The 16,062-nt window shown below is 38.6% G+C and overlaps 1 protein-coding gene across 4 annotated transcripts in view; it reads right to left on the minus strand.

Annotated features, from left to right (window-relative positions):
- Positions 1-231: 231 nt before the first annotated feature.
- The window catches only part of Sgms2 (sphingomyelin synthase 2), an 86,932-nt gene continuing 71,101 nt past the window's right edge, over positions 232-16,062 (minus strand). For all 4 annotated transcript variants that reach the window (XM_046459085.2, XM_046459086.2, XM_046459087.2 and 1 more), the window contains 3 exons: positions 10,958-11,111; positions 6,171-6,337; positions 232-4,903 (listed from right to left, as the gene is read on the minus strand). In XM_046459085.2, the coding sequence (XP_046315041.1) occupies positions 4,700-4,903; positions 6,171-6,337; positions 10,958-11,111 (525 nt within the window). In that variant the 3' untranslated portion in view covers positions 232-4,699. The remainder of the gene's footprint in view (positions 4,904-6,170; positions 6,338-10,957; positions 11,112-16,062) is intronic.

The raw sequence follows: 16,062 nt of genomic DNA on the forward strand, positions 1-16,062 counted from the left end.
TATATTGCTGTACCTTATTTTTTATTTTAAATTTAACGGCAGGAAAAATAATACTGTGCAGTTAGTTGACTCATTGTTCCATTAACTGGAGGTTGTCACCTTATTTTTAAAATAGTGCTAGAAGAAAATAACCCTCTGGTGGTTTTATGAAGTACTTTACTACTAAATAAATATAAGAGAACACATTCTGTTAAATTGAAAGAAACAGTAATACTAATTTTGAAAAGACTGTTGATGTCACTGTGGTTTATTGGATAAATACAAAGTATAGGCTCTTTAAAGCAAAACCAAAGGGATTAAAAACCAAGTACACAAATCCTCTTTTGAATAGAAACATAAATTAGTTTAACTAACAATTAGGCACTTAAAATGTAAATGTAAGACGGTACTTTTAGAAGTATAAACAGTAGTTATAACTTCTAAATTCCTCCTGAAATGTTTTTTTTTTGTTTTTACAAATACAAAAGCACAAGCATGGAAAATATTTCTAAACAACAACAACAAAAATTTCCTCTCATTAAAAAAAAAAGAAAAAGAAGGAAAGAAAAAAGGAAAAAGAAAAAAAAAAGAACCTGAATTCAAATCTCATATGATAGATCAATGATTAAGGTACTGGTGGGTAGGAGACAACAGTTTCTGAAATTTACATATTTGATTAATAAACTATTCAACAGCATACAGTAGATATCATAATGAAAATATAGGTCAGGAAAAATAATGAGTTCTAGACTTAAAATTTTACTTTACAACAAGGCACTTAACACATTGAAATAGTACAGTAAATTTCCAAAAGAATGCAACTGGCTACCCCTAAAAACCTTGTAATAATATTTCTTTTGTGAATATACTGTAACATAACCATACATTTTGCAGCATTAATCATTGCATAGGAGGTAAATTAAATAATAAATTCCAACTTGGCAACTAGATTAGCTTATGTTTATAGTTTTTCTTTTAAAGGACAATTTAAAATAATTCCACAAGACAGCACTCTTCTTTCATGATTCATTTAGAACACAAATATAGTTATTAAGTAAAAATAACTCAGAACTTACAAGGTGTCTATTTGTAAAGACTTATCTTTGGGTACCTTTGACATGATTTGCAGTGTTTGGATAATGAAGTCAAAAGCACTTCTTCGAAAAAGCAATATTTTCAGCAACTGAGTCAAAGGAGTTAAATTATTGCAACACAATGACATTAAAAACACAAATATGAGGAATCTTTATACATAAAAACAGAAAAGCCTTCAACACATTACACATAACTTATAATAGGCTTGATTTAAAAGATGTAAACTCATTTATTAAGAAATTCCTTCTCACACTTCCTTACACTACAGAGGTGAGTGCGTTAAGACCGGCTTAAGTGTTTAATCAGTTTTACAGTACAAAATTGAAACAACAACAATAAATGAAATGTTCAAAATATTCAAGGAACAGGATGTGAGCTTTCAAATACAAAGGAAACTTATGAGTTTGAGCATGTAAATTTTAAAAAATAAGAAAGACAGCTGACTTGGGGTTTCAAAGTAAACAAAGTGTAGGTAGTTATAAAGGGAGACATTAATGATTGTGTAGCTAGAGGTAAAAATGGTCTGCAAATTTTCTTTGATCATATGGATGAAAGATTCAAATTGCAGCTTCCTATAATCTGAGCACATTTTACAAGTGGGAAGGGCTTGAAATGTCTCTAAAATAACTTTTCCCCCATAGTTTCAGTTGGCAAAAATTGAAAAACAAATGCCTTTAAAAACAAAAATACACACTAGAAAGTGACCTCTGCTTTCCAAGACATACAACCTATGGCCACAAGGGGGCGCTGGTAATACAGCAAAAACCCCTAGTGACCCTAATGCCACGTCACCCAGAAAACAGCTTTCAAGCTTACTCTCCAAATAGCCTGTCTTCCACAGCAAAACTTGTTTCCCAAGATGCCGGTTAATTAAATGACAAATTTGTCATTTATTCAGATGGAACTGGGGGAAGAATGCTTTCTTTTCAGATCTAGTGGAGGAGCTTGAAAACTAGAATCTGAGAGAGCTTCATTTCCATTGGAAATAATTCAGGAAAAGATATAGCATAATTTATAGGCATTATCTATTATAGCTATTTCATAGAGGGACTAAATTACAAGAAAAGGTTTCAACAGGAGCACAGGCTTACAAAAACATGGATAATGGATAAGATGTGAATCTTCACTGGCAAAGAAAAGATGCTGCAAAAATTTGCTGTTTCACAAGATCATAATTGTTTGTTTTCTATCTATCTCAGAGTAGCATGTTGGGGTAAATCCCATGTTTGCTTTCCCACATGTCAATGAGTTTCACTATTTCTCTTCTTTTCCCATCTTGAATCTTTGAACGACCCCCACCCCTTATTTTCAATCCACATTCTCCCTCAGCACCTGTCAGAAAGCTATGACACATCTTGTGTAGACTACATGGGAGCGGTAGTGTCCACACCCTGGGTCATGGGTGTTTATAAAGTTCTTGAGAAGGTGAAGATATTATTTTTTTAAAAAGTGAATTACTTGATATAAGTGCAAGGCTTACTGTTTCAAAGGTGTCCAATAATCAATACATAAGGATTTTTAAAGCTTAAGCACTTTTTCTTATTCAATTGGAGAAAAGTGGGTTATCCAAGACACAGATGAGTGAGGCTCTAAGGAATATTAGATTGTTTTATTTGAATTAGAGGCTCAGGGAGCAGTATCCAGGCTTTAGTGTCTGATGATTTTCCTCCTAATCAGACAATGGAATTAAAAATCAGTGTGGAACACCTTGTGCTATTACAATTGGCAATATTTAATAGATACACTTAAGCAAAAATTACATAGAATGATGTCTAAACACACAAGGCATATGTTTATTATCATTTTATATAATAAAAATACTGGAAAAAAAATCCTTGTGTTTCAAAATCTGCCAAGATGTTTAAGGTTTTAATTCTTATTTAAAATAAACAGATTAGAGAGCCTTCTCCTGGTCTTTGAATTCAACCACTTTTCCTTTAGTGATTCTTCTATTACATAGAGGAGGGAAAAAAAAAACACTCTGAAAACTACACAGAATTTTAGCACCAAAGGATGATGACTTCTCTGAACAGATCTATATTGTGCTTTTCTCAAGCAATTTAATGGCCAATTTTGTATAATCAAGGCTGACTAGTGTGTAATGATAAATTTAGGGATGTTTCCCATGTAAGAGGAAATTTCATCTTTAATACACATGTAACTGCCTCATCCCAATCTACTGGCCTCTCCTACCTCTGTCCTCATAGAATGTTTTCTAAGTTTACTAGAAGTCTTACAAATTGACCTTTAATTAGTTAAGAATTTAAGCCAAGAATTATCCAAAAATTTCAATAGCAGTAAATAAAGCACTAAATCTGATAGTATTAAGTCTGATCAGATTTTTAAAATCCACCTGTTTTGCATCACCTCAATGAAATTTAGAAACAATTATCCCCCTTTTTCCATATAGCTGTGCCTGTCTAACAAGTTGATTCCAAAAGCATATTAAAGTACAGCACCATGTATTAATTTTCACAGGGTAAAAGTCAAATTACTCAGTGGTGGTACATGTCGTCAGGAAGAGTATATGGGAGCTGAGGCTGTTGATAAAAGGCAAAGGTACATTAAACCTTCAGGCTCTGTCTTGTTTTTTTTTTTTTTTTTTTTCCATAAAGTACAACGCAACTAGGAAGAAATAATTTTTAATGAAATGTGCCCAGATATCTTTTGGGGTCCCAATTAGGAACCTTAAAACAGACTTTACCCCAGCACCTGAGCTGGAAGGGAAATACATACTTGTTCCCCAAGGGGTGTGAGCACCTGTTCACACACGCATGTTTCCAGCCTGTGCTGGCGCAGTTGACATCCCTGGGGTCCCAGATGCAAATCTGCCAGTCAGGCTGCATCTAAGTGTGTGCATGAGGGCCATTCCTTAGCAGAAGGAACCCCCTGCTTCCTGTGTATCTGCCATAGATATTTTAAAGTGAAATATTTACACATGTGTAAAATCTGTGGGTGTGTCAAATACTTTCATATTTCCTTGGATCACCTTTTAAAATAAAAAAGATAAAATTGTCAGTTAAAAACATAGGACTAAAAGTGATACATAGTGTATAGGGTGGTAGCAGCAGAGCGCATTCCTAGACTCCCCCCAACCTTCCCTGCGACAGGGTAGAAGCAAAAGTGCACCCAAATGTGACTCACAGCCGTGGACTGCCCACCCCCCGAAGCCTAATGCTAAAAACTACTTTCAACATTAGGCTACTCTATTTACACAGTGGCTGTATACATCCAGACATTTTATTCAAAACATTAACAAATTCTTCTGACCCTGGGAGGAAAAAAATATCCTGAAAGAATGCTGAAGTAGAAGATTTTAGTGGCGAAAGAATAAGAAAATGGGTAATATGTTCTTTGGCACCTCTTTAACAAGCTCACTAGTAAAATCCCAGGATGGGGGCTTGTCTCCAATGAATGAAGAGCTGCAGGAAAATATATCTTTCTCAGGCTGAATTAAAAAAGAAAACAGTCAAAAAGTAATACTTTGTTCATCTTTCCAATCATTTACACAAAATTTGGTCCACGTCTTCATTTACCAGTCTGTTTTCCTAAAATAAAAACAAAGCTATACCTTTGGTTGCAGCATGAAAACTCTTTTGGTATAAGAGCTGGTGCCTCTGGATCCTCAGGTAGACTTCTCGTTATCCTCACCAATCTTTTGGACCCGTGAATACTTTTTGCATGATGACTTAAAGCAGCCAGGAGGCCAAGACAGTGGCCAGGAGAAGCAGCAAGGAATTGAGCCTTGTACATTTTTTTCAAAAAAATAAAAGATGGGGAACCACCACGCTCGAGATAAGAAATTAGTCTGTGAAGAGACTTTCAAGTTCTGCAAAGGGGAGGAAAAAAGCGAAATGAAACGTCTTTCATGATTCGTCCCCTAACTTTTTTCTTAATTAAATGGTCATTCATTGTAACTTAACAGGGGAGGCCGAGTCTGTATCCCATGGCAGTAACTGCTATTACCCCCTTTCCTCAACTCTGCTGTGACCCTAGTCCTCAACATACCAAGGCCCCTTTTCCTGTTTGAGGCTCATGCCATTTCTTCTGCCTGTAATTCCAGTAAGAAGGGAGACTTGGGAATGGTATTCAGGAGTAATGATTTCTAGAATGTGTGAGTGTCACATTTAGCTGCCTCTACTAGAGCTCAGAAGGTTGAACATGATGAAGAGGAAAGGCAAAAAGTTTGGTTCGGTAGTGTGAAGAGGCATCTAGAAGGAAGTGTTAAGAAGGAAAATGGAAACGGGAAACTACAGAATAGGAGAGAAATGCATAGAAAAGGTATTTATCAGTGGACACCAAGAGATGGATGTAGGTTTTTCCAGAATGACATATCGATCACTCACAAATTTTCCAAACATTGTATGTACTGAACAATATGGCAAAGTTTATTCAGAGGTAAGATAAGATACACAGACCAACTCTATTACAACAAAAAAACACATCAAAACTTGAAAAAGAGCAGAAGGGGGGGGGGAGCAGATCTACCTTAGACCAGAGGAAGAGAGGAATTAGGGAAAGCTTTCTAGAAGCTTTGCAAGAATGAATAGGAGAAGAAAGAACAGTTCCCCTGGGAATAGGAAGAAGCAGAAATAAATAAGTAAGGAGAAGAAGGGAAGCCAGAGGGCACCAATCATCCAGAGATGTACCAAAACCAGTAACTCACAAGATATTTATTTTGCCTGATTGAAAAAGAAAAAACATGGCTGTCTCTCTTTCTAAAAATTAACTTATGTGCTTTGAGAATAGAGCACGTACCAAGCTGTACCATGATACTTGTACAGAGATGGGTCCTAAATTTTAATTTATGACATCTATCTCTTCAATTCCAGTATAAATCAGCTGAATTACTAAAACACCATAATGTGCTCTGAGATTTTACAGCATTTTTATCTTTACATGGCGTTTCTATTTGTGAAATTATTTGGCTTCCTATTAAGAAGCAGGTGTGGCTCTAAGTATAAGTGGACTGTTGAACCCCACATCTGGGTGGGGCCAGCAGTTATTCCCATGAAGCTCTCTCAAACCACACAGTATGAAAGGGGTCCTCTGAATTTCAAGAAAGGAAACCATCCGAGGATCGCCACTGCTCTCACCTTTTCATTGGCCATTGAATGGTACCACCAAAAGAGCCGTGTTGTGATATAATAAGCAATGATCACATCAACAGTGTAGTGTTCATGCGCTACAAGAATGCAGATGATCCCGGCGGCACTCAGGAGCCAGCAGATTAAATGATACCACCAGAAGTGACGAGGCGAATCTGGACAGTGGAAAAATTATAGAGTTAATGAGATTCCCAGAGATGATTTTATCTATCTATCTATCTATCTATCTTGGAGCTGGGGATTGGACCCAGGGTCTTGCATATGCTAAGCAAATGCTCTATTACTGAACCACACCGGCAGCCCCCAGAGATTAATGATTATAATCTGTCCTAATTACCTAGAGTAGAATAATCTAGGATAGGGAAATTACTAGAAGGAGAAAACTGAGAACCCATGTGAGTCACTATGAACCATCCAGGATTTGCTCAGATAGGACTGGACAGGGAGAGGAGGTAGGGGCGGTGGAGGTGGGGACAGACCATGGGTAGAACAGGTATAACTGTCATTCACTGTGAGGGGAAGGCAGTGGCTCATAACAATAGATATTCGAGGCCTTGCCCTCTGCTAATAAGCTGTTTAGTAGGGAAGAGAATGGATTTCTTATGAGGTTGGCTGGAATTGGCTCCTCCTGGCTCACGTAAGTAACCATACTGGAAAGAGAAGCAGCAGGTGTCAAAAGAAAAGATGCTCATTCATGAAAATAAGGGGGAAATGTCAAAGCAGGGGAAATTTCAGGTTATAAATGTACTTTTGTTTTTCCCTTGTGTGTCTGGGGTGGAACAGGGAGTGGCCCTGTAGCAAGCAATAACTTGACTCTTGGCAATTTCATACTGTTATGGACAACAGCACTGTGAAGCACTGTTCCCTGTGAAAACCTTAGGAGTCTTGCCCATTCACTTATAGATTTTTAGCCTTCCTGGTGAGGACACTTAGACATTCATTCCATTGATTAGCTGCTAGAGAGAATTGCAGAACTGGTGGGTTAAACAGGGTGGGAACACCTCAGGAACTTCTCACCCAAATGTTAATGACAGGCACAAATGGAACCTATTCATCTCTAATTACTTGGTCATCTGTTTCATTTCTTTCTTTTTCTATTTTAAAGCTTTATTGGCTCACAATAAAGGTTTAATAATCCAATAAACTGAAATTTATTCCCTATTTAAACTTTTTTATATTCTCAGCTGACATTTTCTTTCCAGTAGAGAAGAATGGTTGACTAGCAAAAGGCTGCATTCCTAGAACTTCAGATGAAACACCAAGTCAGTCATCACTTCAATACAAAATCTCTGTGATAAAATAGCTGTTGCTCTTTTGGTACCAGGTAGAACAGAAAGGGAAAGTAAACTTATATTTGCATTTGAACGTCTGATTTTCTAGTTTTGGATGTGCAATTTATTCACTTGCTTCACTGTACAACCAAGTTCTCCAAGGTAACTCAAAGAAACCCAGAATTTTTAATTTTTTTTTTTTTGGTACTGGGGATTGAACCCAGAGGTGCTTAACCACTGAGCCACATCCCCAGCCCTTTTTGTATTTTATTTAGAGGTAGGATCTCACTGAATTGCTTAGGGCCTTGCTAAGTTGATGTTCCTCCTGCCTCAGCCGCCTGAGTTGCTGGGATTTGAGGCATGTGCCACACTATGCCTGGTGTGAATTTTAATGCTGAGAGAGACTTTATTCTTAGGGCCTTCGGGGGTCAGATCCAAGCTCACTGTTGATCTGTTAGGCTCAGCAGATGAAAACTAGACAGGACATATAGATGCTAAATGCTCATCCTGCAGCACCACAAACCCCAGCCTTCCTAAGGTCTCATGCCAACCTTCCCTGATTACCGGGTATTTATGAACAGCTCAAAATGTTCAGGCAAACCAGAGCCATTTTGCATTTTTTTGGTGGGGGGGTGGTCACAAAAAGGAAAGCTGAAGTAGATAAGGAAAAAGGAAGTAACTTGAATGTCATTTTACTACTCTTGAACTGAAAGTGAGGTTTTAAGAATAGCTGGAAACCCTAACATTTTTCTATGATGCTACCACTGCAGCGGGACCACTACTCATGAATTCAGAACATTGGCTGACCCCTCTTTCTCCCAAAGGTATTTTAAAATAAAAACGGCAAAATGGTAATCCTCTTTGTTCTCCATTCTACCCATAACATGGAGCTAAAAGATGGTGACACAGGTGGCTGGGGTGTGGCTCAGCAGCAAAGTGCTTGTCTCCCATGTGTGAGGTACTGGGTTCGATCCTCAGCACCACATACAAGTAAATAAACAAAATAAAGATAATGAGTCCATGCACAACCAAAAAATATTTTTTAAAAAAGATGGTGACATAGATTGTAACTGACTTCACTGTCTGTGTGGGATCTTAAACATGATGGGCACTGAATAATAATTACAGTGGAGTTGGAGTGGTGGCAAGGTTAAAAATGACAATGATCTTTCCTAGCCAGACATTTGGGGTTAAGAGCATGGCTGATTTCTCCAGGCAAATTTTATAAGGAATCTAGGTCCCACTGATAATATTTGCACAATTGTGTAAAGCCCTCTTTTGTTAAACCACAAAATGGTCCTGGTCCCACCTTTTCATTTGGTCTCACAACTAAATTTAAATCCACACATCACAAGAGAGCAAACAAGAGTCCAAGCTGATTAAAAGGCAGGAGAGCAAAACATACATAAATGATGCATGTCATTCTAGAAGCAGACTTTTCAAAGAAACCACTGGAACCTCTACTTCCTCAGAACAACAACACATGGTGTAATTTAGAAAGTGACTGTTTTCCCTAATCACATAGAAACAGGCACAAACATGGAAGACCCTGTTTATATACAGAACTGGTTATGAATCGGAGTTTGTAGTATTAAAGATTTGCCATTTTACCTCTACCCCCAAAGTGGAGAAAAAAAGCAGAATATAATCCTTTACATGCTACATGTAAACTCACACAACTTTTAAAACCCCAGCTGATGGATGTCTTGGGAGAAAAATATTTCTACATATTGGGTGACCTTCATCAAAGCAGAAAGTTAACTACAAGTTGTCAGGCTCTGAGGTTAAAAACTGAACAATAATGAAAAATATATCTTGTTTATAGATAGGTAGACTATTCCTTGGCAATTCTATAAGATCAGATAATTCAAATTTCCTAAAATCCTAAACAAAGCCAAGAAATGAAGACCAGAATCTCTAGGGTCAGCCGACTTGAGTCTGAACACCTGATCCTCTAGATTCTGTCCATGGCCACAGTCATGTGGCTTTCTCTGTGCTTAAGAAGAAAGACTGGGGGAACAGTGCCTCCTGTTGCAAGGATTAAATGAGTTAATTTGCATCAAGGGCTCAGAATAGTGCTTGGCCTAGAAGTAGTAGTATGCTACTTTAATATCACTGTTCCTCAGTTATTTTGGAAAACTGGCCTTAAGTCTCATGGGATGTTTTCTCTTCATCATTTTGTGGTTTTCAACTCACAGGACCTTTGCTCTGAACCCTTCTAATCCTCCCCACCCCATCCTCTTTCATAAGTTCCTTTTGCCTTCAAATAGAGAGAAGGTCCTACAAACTAAATAAAACCGTGAGTTAGAAAATAACTTCTTATATACAGGTGGAACTTCCCCTGGCAAAATTTAGAGTTAGAAATATAAACAATGCACTTTCTGGAACCAAAATTTAGGTATTAGAATATAATGATTAAATTTCAAGAGTCTATCCCCTGATATTGGTGTATGGCGAGATTTAGCCACCGACCCCGATTCCCCCCACCCTTACCATATACCATAGAGTAAGTGGAAATAAGGGAGGGGTACAGAAGGCCTTTGGCCTTCAAACCAAGCATGACAAAGACCCCACACGTAGCTAAACCTATTTGGATTAATGAAAGGCCAGGAGAGGAGGAAAGAGCGAGAAAGGGGCGGTGGGGGGCAGGGAGGTCTATTTGCAGAGACTCTTTTTCTTCAGGCTAAGTGAAGAGAACTGAGATGTACTTCTAAGAACACTAGCAGGAGGCATCTTGGATCTAAAGACGAAGGTGAGCACCGAGCAGCCTTGCATACATGAAGGAAGAGGTCTCCCCATTGCAAAAGGACTCTGAGATGATGGGCCCAAATGGGCCCAACCTCAGGAATCTACAAAACTGTGACCTGACAATAAGACATTATTTCATCAACGAAAGCTACCAGAAACACAAGGGTTCTGTATAATGGAAAATGACTATATAAATATGAAAACAGATTTCAAGTTCTTGCCTCCAGGTTTCCTCTTAAGAAGAAAATGATTGGAACTGGCAAAACCTTCCATCAAGATAAAATGTCTAGTAAAACAGAGAGAGTGGCTCGAAAACGATGGAATGAAGTGGGACCCAGAAATGGTTTAAGGGGGGAAATGAAGGAACTCCCTAGAATCATGGAATGGAGGAGTCAGACAAATAACTCAAAGTTTATTTACTTTTGGATTTAGAATGGACTAATTCTTTTTGCAATAAATTTAATGTTTCTGTTCTTCTCAGTTCTAATATTAATAAAGCTTTTCATACCTTGAGTTGTTTGGGAAGCATGCTAAGTGTTAGAGAGAAGCCATAGCCAGGTTTTAAGACTTTGGTGGTCACAAATACTTAGTTGAAATGATCACACACACACACACACACACACACACACACAAAGTATTTACATCTGTCTCTTTCATAGCTATTAACCCCAATAGAATAAGGGCTCCCATCCATTTCAGAGCCAAGGGACCCCTCTGCTACAACAATCAATTACATGGGAATGAGCTATTACTTACATTCTTTGATGAACAAATATGTAAGTGTCAGCACAACTGTGTGACCACTGAAGAGGAAGTCTCCACACAAGATGTGCGACCCAGTTATGGACAATCCACCACCAGAAATCAACCGGAGAATCCGCTGTATTTTTGCCTGAGAGTCTCCATTGAGCTGAATGACACAAGAAGATTCAGAAGAAAATTTACAAGCTGATAAAAATTATGTTTCAACCTAAGTGTGTGACAGAAAGGTCACCAGGTTGTGATTTTTCCTTCCCTTCTAACTTAAAATGTCAAAAAGAATCCAAGGGGAAGGTCCTCAAACTAGATTCCATGCATTGCACTGGCCAACTTTATTGACACATTTTAAATTATTCAATATGTTGCTAATAATATGTTTTGGTGGCATTGTGTCCTTGGGCAAAGCTTTTAAAAATATTAATAACCAATGACTTCACCACAGTTATGCACTAAAAAGCAGATCAAAGCTACTTTCTTTCCTTTTTGTAGGGGGAAGTGGAGGTTTGGGACAGTTAATATTTTATTCTGTTGCATACCACATTACTAATATTCTGCAGTGCCTTCGGATCTTGTATTAAGTGGGCAGCCTCAAGTGTACCTAACAGCTATATTAATGTCTGATCAAAACACTACAGTTAAAAAAAGAAGAGCTGCAACTCATTAAATCATTCAAATAGGTTTGAAAATGACAGATTAGTGATGTACTGGCAGTTTTAAAAATGACTAGCTTTGATCAGGGAAAACATCCCCAAAAGAACCTATGTGCTGAGGTGCAGGGTCAGGAGAGGGCTGCTGTGGTCAGGGGCATTCTATAAACCTCCTAGAAATCATTATGGTGAAATGGAAAATAATGTTGAGCTAAGGCAGGAAGTGCAGGCAATGGGCAAAAGTTTACTAACCCTATTAAACTTTAAGCACATAGGAAGGAGTTGGTCAAAACAGTAGACATAGAAAATCGGAATACAGAAATGCTGGGGGGAGCTATGTGAAAAGTTTCAGATGAGTCTAGAACAGCACCGAGAGGCTTAGAAAAATCAAAGGATACTTGGAGAGAGATCAAGACATAGTGTCAATGGAAGAGAAACACAGAGAGCCCATTACTGACTACTCCTTAGGAACCTGGGGGACAGGCATATGACATGCTGCTTTTTGTACTCAATGATGAGCCTTCTGAGAAACTGACCCTTGACTCGTGGCTGGCCCAACCTCCATAGTGGTACTCTGGTGGTGTGAGCACAGTCAAATCTTATGCAAGTGGATGCATGAATGTGGGAGGGTCAGAATGTGCACAGGGGGACAAGAGTCTAGGAGGGGAGAAATAAGTCAGTCCCCAAAGCAGATGGCAAACCATCCTATCCAGGACAAAAGGAACTGGGTCAAGAATCCTTGCCTAAAAGATCTCTCTTATGGTACAAAAGTGTCCTGATTTAAAAAAATCATATTGGGCGGGGGGCACTGGGCTTGTGGCTCGGTGATAGAGCACCTGCCTAGCATGTGTGAGGCACTGGGTTCGATCCTGAGCACCATGTTAAATAAATAAATAAATAAAGGAATTGTGTCCATCTACAAATAAAAAAAAATGTTTAAAAATCTTATGGATCCAGAAAGCCTTCTGGTACTGAAGAGACTATTGTAAAAAGTTGAACATACCAGATTGCTTGGCAGTTAAGAATAAGATGTTGTGTAGAAAATGACAACACAAGCTTAGAGGAAGGGTGGGGAATGCAACTGTAGGCTTTAAAGGAGTTTCGAAAGCATGCAGACTGTTGACAGAGTTGCATGACTCACTTCAGGCATACCCCATAGAAGTCATGCGACAAGCTACATAATACACTGCGACATGCCCTTGGTATTGAGGATTCAGTCAAGCCATGTGCTTTATCAGATTGGCCACAATGAGGAATTTCTTCTGATGAGGTTGGTACAACTACTGCCAACACTGAGATCAAATAAAAAGGTACATAGCTCTGCCCAACCATTGTGTTCCCAGTTTCAAAGGACATATTATTCTTCATTTCAAAACCATAACTTTTTTTTTCTCTACTCACATATCCCAACTCTATAATTTTCTGAAGGCAAAAACACTTAAATCCCTCAGTCTCTTTACTTGGGGTCAACAATGTAAAGAAATTAGGAGTTGAGATAAACCACAAGCCCCCTTTCCTCTGCATTCAGTGGTATTGGTGGACACACATCCCTCCCCAAATCCATGGTTTTGTTTTCCAAAGTCTCAGTTGCTCAGTGCCAACCACAGTCAGAAAGTTTAAATGAAATAATTCCTGAAAAAATATTCATTAGTTTAAAAATAACTTTTATTGCAGTATTGTTATAATTATTCTATCATTAGTTATTGTTAATCTCTTACTGTACCTAATTTATAAGTTAACTTTACTCATATGTACATATGTATGTATGGGGAAAACATAGTATACCTAAAGTTCAATATCATCTGAAGTTTCAGCACCCACTGCGGGTCTTAAAACATACTCCCCACAGATCAGTGGGGGCTACTGAATGGAGATTCCTGATACACTTGATTATATATGTTTTTTTCAGAACAGAGGAAGGATTCTCTTCTTGTCTTCTTAATTCCTCAATACTATTACTGCCAATCCTAATACATCAATTCATGCTTAGTATAAATGCTAAATAAAACCACAAGGAAAGAAAAGAAAAAAAAACTGGTGAAGAAAAGGAGAATAATGGGTGTTAGGATTAATGGATTTATTTTTTCTAGTTCTTTTCCAATTTACTGGGCCTCCCCATCACATGTCACAAGACTCTCAATACTATTAATTTCTTTGTTTTCAGACACAAGTCTGTGCAGTAACTGGATATGGAATTAAAGATGCACAAACCTAAAGAGAAGCATCAATCAAAACAGCCAAAGCAGACTAGGGCTCCAATGTTCCTAAGTGTTCTTACAACTGCAACCTCCATTAAACACCTCCCATAAAAAGAACTGAGGTGCAGGAGAGCCCAATATGGGGTCTGCCAAACCAGAAACTAACAGGCTGTCCCTTCCATTAAGGAGAGAGGTCTTTGGCCATCTATGTCCCAGAGAGCTCTCCCAGGGAAGGAACCCATGCTATCCCAGCCAAACATTCTTGGGTCAAAAGGATTTAGAAAAACTAAATGATCTCATAAAATCATTTCATAATCAATAAACCAAAATTTATCTAAATACACATTGAAAAAATACAAAAGTCTTGACTGGAAACCAAAGCTGGGGTTGGTGGCTGAAGCAAGTTTTAAGTAAAGGACTTAAAGTGAGCTGCAGGATAGATGAGAGAGAGGGTAAGATGTGGAAGTCACGGGTTCATGACGGTGACTCCTGTGATCACATCTGGTGGATTGCAAACTGCAGGAGCCAGTCACTAGCTGGGACACCCTCCGATAGTGAGTGATTTCAGTACACAGAGTCCTGGCACTGCTCATCATGAAGGGCATGCCATGGAGCCAGAAGCACAGGCAACAGGTAGATTATCTCACAGCCTCCTAACCACAAAACTCTGAGTGGCACTCAGTGCCAGCCGGTGAACCACATTTAGAATGCAATTCCAAACTCCTGTTCTGTAGCACCTCATCTCTAATCAGGCAGAGTGATCTGGAAGCAGAACCTACAGCTGCCTGTGCTTTGGGAAGAGGTGCTGACAAGCGAACATAGCAGATGATTAGTTAAGGAAGCTCCCCAAGTTTCCATCAGGAATGTTTGTGGCTCAGTTATCCCATAGCACATTTACCGATGTGGGTCCTGAAAATTGCACCTCTCTCATGAAGGGCAATCTTTAATCTACTGTCCTTCCATAATCATAGCAATCCATCCCTGCAAACCTCATCCATTAAAAGGATGGGCTTGCCCTTTTTTTCCTGTGGCCATTTCTTCACTCAACACACTACAACAGGACATTAGAAGAGTTTATTGTGCTTCTGAACTCCTCCCATGCCTTGAATTAGCTTCACTAAAAAGCAGCCAATGTGTACACTGTTTTAATTACAGACACTTTCTGCTTTGATGACTTTGGAAAACTATGGCTTCTCCCAACCACACCTATATTTGGTAAGGGAGACTGCTGGCTTCTTCAGAACAACTCTATTTTTCCTTTACCTCAGACATCTGCTTAGTGTTCAGTAAAATATGATGTTAGACTTCATTCCCTGTCTAGAAAGCACATGATTTGTACGCTTCCATTTTATAAGCAAGTCTATGCAGTTACTGGATATGGAATTAAAGATGCACAAACCTAAGGAGAAGCATCAATCAAGGTATGCAAAGGTCTAAGGGGATTAACAGCTCTCTCAACAGGACAGAAATTGATTGCTGCTCAGGGCTGTTTCAGGAGACATCCCCATACAGTGTCTTTGCAGAAGGCTACCCTATCTTTTACAACTGCTAAAAACTTTGAGGGTCATCCTTGACTGTTTTCTCTCAAATCCATATCCAACTTATTAACACAGCCTATTGATTCTGCCTTCAAAATATATCCTGAATTAAATGATTTCTCATCAATTCCACTGCCACCATTCAGGTTTAGGTTCTTACAGTGGGTCATAAGAGCCTCTGAAACCTGTGGCGTGTACCCCCACTACTGCCCCCCAACTCCCTGCTTTTCCTCTGACCCAATGCAACTGAAACATTTTCTTGGCCTGGAGCTCATATCCCATCCTGCGGCTGTTCCCTCGCCTGGTTCCTGCCCAAATACTCTCTTATTAAAGAAGTCTTTCCTGATCTCTGTATAAAATAGTTCCTACCCACTTACTGCTCCTCATGGGACAATCACCTGACTAATCATCATGTGGTACATCTGAAATTATCATCTGTCATCCCTCAATAGAACATTAGTTTTAGGGGCAGGACTTCATTTGGTTATTATTGGGCCTGGGAACATAAGCTCAATATTTGTAGAATGAATGCATGAATGTATAAGAAAATGAGGTTACAAAGCAGAAAAGCAAAATGATGGTAATGTTCAGTTAGCAGAAAATGATATTTTTATACACAAAGATGTACTTTTCTCAATTTTGATTTCTTCCCCCAATCTAAAGAAACATAGAAAATATGTTAGATTTCAGTGAGCACCTATGAAAGTATGTATACGAAT

The sequence above is a fragment of the Marmota monax genome, unplaced genomic scaffold (genome assembly GCF_021218885.2).
Source record: "Marmota monax isolate L192 unplaced genomic scaffold, Marmota_monax_Labrador192_F-V1.1 WCK01_AAM20220418_F8-fsc00002, whole genome shotgun sequence".
NCBI classification, from domain to species: domain Eukaryota; kingdom Metazoa; phylum Chordata; class Mammalia; order Rodentia; family Sciuridae; genus Marmota; species Marmota monax.